The sequence below is a fragment of the Lipophrys pholis genome (genome assembly GCF_963383615.2).
Source record: "Lipophrys pholis genome assembly, chromosome: 14".
In the NCBI taxonomy this organism is placed as follows: Eukaryota; Metazoa; Chordata; class Actinopteri; order Blenniiformes; family Blenniidae; genus Lipophrys; species Lipophrys pholis.
Window position 1 is genome coordinate 28874121 of NC_137633.1, and position 6228 is coordinate 28880348.

At 47.8% G+C, this 6228-nt stretch overlaps 1 protein-coding gene across 5 annotated transcripts in view; it reads left to right on the forward strand.

The window, feature by feature from the left end:
* The window catches only part of LOC308120086 (sorting nexin-14-like), a 28647-nt gene extending 22903 nt beyond the window's left edge, over positions 1–5744 (forward strand). For all 5 annotated transcript variants that reach the window (XM_080480484.1, XM_080480486.1, XM_080480485.1 and 2 more), the window contains 6 exons: positions 710–833; positions 1800–1964; positions 2035–2130; positions 2234–2325; positions 2553–2609; positions 5121–5744. In XM_080480484.1, the coding sequence (XP_080336610.1) occupies positions 710–833; positions 1800–1964; positions 2035–2130; positions 2234–2325; positions 2553–2609; positions 5121–5162 (576 nt within the window). In that variant the 3' untranslated portion in view covers positions 5163–5744. The remainder of the gene's footprint in view (positions 1–709; positions 834–1799; positions 1965–2034; positions 2131–2233; positions 2326–2552; positions 2610–5120) is intronic.
* The last annotated feature ends 484 nt before the right edge of the window (positions 5745–6228 follow it).

Genomic DNA, 6228 nt, shown 5'->3' on the forward strand with positions numbered 1-6228 from the left:
ATTGAAAAGAAAAAAAGTATATCCTGTAGATAAAATGTGATTTGCACCTAATACACGTTTAAACTTAAAAGTCAGTTTTAATGGTATTTTAAAGGATTCAGAAGCTCACGAGGGTACAGTACAGTACAGCACAGTACAGTACAGCACAGTACAGTACAGCACAGTACAGTACAGTGCAGCACAGTACAGTACAGTACAGTACAGTACAGCACATTACAGTACAGTACAGTACAGCACAGTACAGCACAGTACAGTACAGTACAGTACAGCACAGTACAGTACAGTACTGTGCAGCACAGTACAGTACAGTACAGTACAGCACATTACAGTACAGTACAGCACAGTACAGTACATTACAGCACAGCACAGTACAGTACAGTACAGCACAGTACAGTACAGCACAGCACAGCACAGTACAGTACAGCACATTACAGTACAGCACAGTACAGTACAGCACAGCACATTACAGTACAGTACAATACAGCACAGTACAGTACAGTACAGTACAGTACAGCACATTACAGTACAGTACAGCACATTACAGCACAGCACAGCACAGTACAGTACAGCACATTACAGTACAGTACAGTACAGTACAGTACAGTACAGCACATTACAGCACAGTACAGTACAGTACAGCACATTACAGTACAGTACAGTACAGGGTGTTCCTGTCATCCTCTCTTAAGACTGTGTTTCTCTCCCTCAGCTTTTCAATGAGCACTTTAAAAACAATGCTAACCGCTCGGAGCTGACGGAGAAGAGACACAACCAGAACTACTTCCTGGAGATGATCACTGTGGCGGGCGTGTACGACTACCTGATGTATGTGGGTGAGTGCTGTCAGGGCTCCAGGTCTACATGTTGATAATCCAGGTCCAGGAGTTGATAATCCAGGTCCACATGTTGATATTCCAGGTCCACATGTTGATATTCCAGGTCCACATGTTGATAATCCAGGTCCACATGTTGATAATCCAGGTCCAGGTGTTGATAATCCAGGTCCAGGTGTTGATACTCCAGGTCTACATGTTGATAATCCAGGTCCAGGAGTTGATAATCCAGGTCCACATGTTGATAATCCAGGTCCACATGTTGATAATCCAGGTCCAGGAGTTGATAATCCAGGTCCACATGTTGATAATCCAGGTCCACATGTTGATAATCCAGGTCCAGGTGTTGATAATCCAGGTCCAGGTGTTGATACTCCAGGTCTACATGTTGATAATCCAGGTCCAGGAGTTGATAATCCAGGTCCAGGTGTTGATACTCCAGGCCTACATATTGATAATCCAGGTCCAGGAGTTGATAATCCAGGTTCAGGTGTTGATAATCCAGGTCCACATGTTGATATTCCAGGTCCACGTGTTGATAATCCAGGTCCACGTGTTGATAATCCAGGTCCAGGAGTTGATAATCCAGGTCCACATGTTGATATTCCAGGTCCACATGTTAATAATCCAGGTCCAGCAGCTTCTGTTTCAGAATCTTTTGTGAATTTGTTCCTCAGCTTTTAGCTCACGAGCAACTAGTTTTCTTCATCACTGTAACAGTTTTTTTGTCTCTCACAAGTTTCTCACTCTGAACTCTCGTACCTTAAATTCTGCTAAGGACAATTTTCTATTTGAGGACATTTTTCTTGCTCAGTCAGTAACAGCAGTAGTGGAGGTTTTTCTGTGGTCTTCCAGGGACATGTAGGGGTCCAACATGGTATGTACTGTATGTTCTGATGTATGCGTGTGCCGCCACACAACTAAAATAAGTGAACATGAAGTGAGAGCAGTTTGGTTTCTGGTCAGGCCGAGTGGTCTTCCACATCCCGGACTGGCTGCACCACCTGCTGATGGGAGGCCGGATCCTGTTCAAGAACACGCTGGAGGCCTACACAGACCAGTACCTGGAGCACAAGCTGCAGCAGGTGGTGCAGGAGCACCGGCTGGTGTCGCTCATCACTCTGCTCAGAGGTGTGCGGCCGTGCAACTCCACCAGGTTCACAGTCCTCCGTCACGCTGACGCTCCGCCTTCTTCCTGCAGACACAGTCTTCTGTGAGAGCAGCACAGCTCGTTCTCCTCAGGACCGGCAGACCAGGGCCAAGAAGACGTTTGGGGAGATGCTGAGTTACATTCCAGGTATCCGGGTGTTTCTTTCTTTCTTTCTTTGTCACGACTGTCAGCTTTGCTCCTCAGCACCGCAGTTTCCCAAATATTGTAATCACATTTCATTGATCTGCAGACTTTCTGGGAAAATGTATCGGCGAAGACGCCAAATACAACGGCGTGCGTCTCCTGTTTGACGGACTGCAGCAGCCCGTCCTCAACAAGCAGGTGTGTAAGCATGGACACACAAAGCAACGCAACATGAAACCCCTCTGGAGCTTCTCTTTTTTAACCTTTCATTTGTTTTCATTCCACTTCAAACTTCTTGGGTTCTAAAACGACTTCTTACTAAAATCAGCTTTTCTTTTTTTAATCATAATTGATTTAAAAACAACCTGCAGGACATAAAACACCAGAGAAAGGATGAGAGGATGACAGTTTGCTCTTCTCTCTAGTTAACCTACGTGCTGCTGGACGTCACCATCCAGGAAGTCTTTCCTGAGCTCAACAAGGTAACCGGAGTCACACCCACTTTGTTCTGTTGTTCCACTGCTGTGGAAAACCGGGATTGTCCTTTAGAAACAGCTCACCTGTAACATACCAGAGTAAACCCTGAACCCTCAGTAACATACCAGAGTAAACCCTGAACCCTCAGTAACATACCAGAGTAAACCCTGAACCCTCAGTAACATACCAGAGTAAACCCTGAACCCTCAGTAACATACCCGAGTAAACCCTGAACCCTCAGTAACATACCAGAGTAAACCCTGAACCCTCAGTAACATACCAGAGTAAACCCTGAACCCTCAGTAACATACCCGAGTAAACCCTGAACCCTCAGTAACATACCGGAGTAAACCCTGAACCCTCAGTAACATACCGGAGTAAACCCTGAACCCTCAGTAACATACCCGAGTAAACCCTGAACCCTCAGTAACATACCAGAGTAAACCCTGAACCCTCAGTAACATACCCGAGTAAACCCTGAACCCTCAGTAACATACCAGAGTAAACCCTGAACCCTCAGTAACATACCAGAGTAAACCCTGAACCCTCAGTAACATACCAGAGTAAACCCTGAACCCTCAGTAACATACCGGAGTAATCCCTGAACCCTCAGTAACATACCGGAGTAAACCCTGAACCCTCAGTAACATACCGGAGTAAACCCTGAACCCTCAGTAACATACCGGAGTAAACCCTGAACCCTCAGTAACATACCGGAGTAAACCCTGAACCCTCAGTAACATACCGGAGTAAACCCTGAACCCTCAGTAACATACCGGAGTAAACCCTGAACCCTCAGTAACATACCGGAGTAAACCCTGAACCCTCAGTAACATACCAGAGTAAACCCTGAACCCTCAGTAACATACCCGAGTAAACCCTGAACCCTCAGTAACATACCCGAGTAAACCCTGAACCCTCAGTAACATACCAGAGTAAACCCTGAACCCTCAGTAACATACCAGAGTAAACCCTGAACCCTCAGTAACATACCCGAGTAAACCCTGAACCCTCAGTAACATACCAGAGTAAACCCTGAACCCTCAGTAACATACCAGAGTAAACCCTGAACCCTCAGTAACATACCAGAGTAAACCCTGAACCCTCAGTAACATACCAGAGTAAACCCTGAACCCTCAGTAACATACCAGAGTAAACCCTGAACCCTCAGTAACATACCCGAGTAAACCCTGAACCCTCAGTAACATACCAGAGTAAACCCTGAACCCTCAGTAACATACCAGAGTAAACCCTGAACCCTCAGTAACATACCCGAGTAAACCCTGAACCCTCAGTAACATACCGGAGTAAACCCTGAACCCTCAGTAACATACCAGAGTAAACCCTGAACCCTCAGTAACATACCAGAGTAAACCCTGAACCCTCAGTAACATACCAGAGTAAACCCTGAACCCTCAGTAACATACCCGAGTAAACCCTGAACCCTCAGTAACATACCGGAGTAAACCCTGAACCCTCAGTAACATACCAGAGTAAACCCTGAACCCTCAGTAACATACCCGAGTAAACCCTGAACCCTCAGTAACATACCGGAGTAAACCCTGAACCCTCAGTAACATACCGGAGTAAACCCTGAACCCTCAGTAACATACCCGAGTAAACCCTGAACCCTCAGTAACATACCAGAGTAAACCCTGAACCCTCAGTAACATACCAGAGTAAACCCTGAACCCTCAGTAACATACCGGAGTAAACCCTGAACCCTCAGTAACATACCGGAGTAATCCCTGAACCCTCAGTAACATACCGGAGTAAACCCTGAACCCTCAGTAACATACCGGAGTAAACCCTGAACCCTCAGTAACATACCGGAGTAAACCCTGAACCCTCAGTAACATACCGGAGTAAACCCTGAACCCTCAGTAACATACCAGAGTAAACCCTGAACCCTCAGTAACATACCGGAGTAAACCCTGAACCCTCAGTAACATACCGGAGTAAACCCTGAACCCTCAGTAACATACCAGAGTAAACCCTGAACCCTCAGTAACATACCGGAGTAAACCCTGAACCCTCAGTAACATACCGGAGTAAACCCTGAACCCTCAGTAACATACCGGAGTAAACCCTGAACCCTCAGTAACATACCAGAGTAAACCCTGAACCCTCAGTAACATACCAGAGTAAACCCTGAACCCTCAGTAACATACCAGAGTAAACCCTGAACCCTCAGTAACATACCGGAGTAAACCCTGAACCCTCAGTAACATACCGGAGTAAACCCTGAACCCTCAGTAACATACCGGAGTAAACCCTGAACCCTCAGTAACATACCGGAGTAAACCCTGAACCCTCAGTAACATACCGGAGTAAACCCTAAACCCTCAGTAACATACCAGAGTAAACCCTGAAAGCTTGTTAGCTATGTAGCATTAGCATCAGTGTCTGCTCCGGTCTGAACTGAAAAGGTTTGACACCCTGATTCCAACCTCCAGATGAGGTGTTGCTTGTATACTTGTGGCCTGACGTCACTCTGAGGGTCGTCTCTGTTTCAGCAGGGACAGAAGGAGACGTCCATGATGGCTTCGTGGATGTGAAGTGAAGCAACATGAGACAAGACGACGTCCTGCAACTCGTCCTGCAACTCGTCCTGCAACTCGTCCTGACGACGTCCTGCAACTTGTCCTGCAACTCGTCCTGCAACTTGTCCTGCAACTCGTCCTGACGACGTCCTGCAACTTGTCCTGCAACTCGTCCTGACGATGTCCTGCAACTCGGACACAGAAACAGTGTTTCCTCCACGACACAAACCAATCCTGTGGAGAGTCACTGCCTCTTCTTCTCTTCCTGCTTCTGGTGGACATTCATCATCCTACATCACCACCTCCTCTTCCTCCTGTCCTCCTCCTTTTCCTCTCCTCCACCTCTTCTCCTCCTCATCATCCTTCCTCCTCCTCCACCTCTTCCTCCATCTCCTGCTACTCATCCTCTTCCAGCCTCCTAGTCTTTCTCCTCTCCCCCTGAACTGTTCACCTCACTACAGTGTGGTCTGGTCCATCTGCTCTCCAGAGAACTGCAGGAAGAAGGAGCGTCGCCCTCAGTGAATCTCTCACATTGTTTCCTGGATTAACACCAATGAACTTTTCAATGTTTTAATAAAAATCTATGTGTAGATGTGCACTGCTTTCCTGTAACTTCCTTCACAGTTTATGTCTCAAATATGAGTCCTGAACAAACTCGTAGCACAAGATCAAAACCCCAGCGTCCTGATGAGGTCACACACCGTCAGGCTCCTCAGCAGCGTCCCGATGAGGTCACACACCGTCAGGCTCCTCAGTAGCGTCCCGATGAGGTCACACACCGTCAGGCTCCTCAGCAGCGTCCCGATGAGGTCACACACCGTCAGGCTCCTCAGCAGCGTCCCGATGAGGTCACACACCGTCAGGCTCCTCAGCAGCGTCCCGATGAGGTCACACACCGTCAGGCTCCTCAGCAGCGTCCCGATGAGGTCACACACCGTCAGGCTCCTCAGCAGCGTCCCGATGAGGTCACACACCGTCAGGCTCCTCAGCAGCGTCCCGATGAGGTCACACACCGTCAGGCTCCTCAGCAGCGTCCCGATGAGGTCACACACCGTCAGGCTCCTCAGCAGCGTCCCGATGA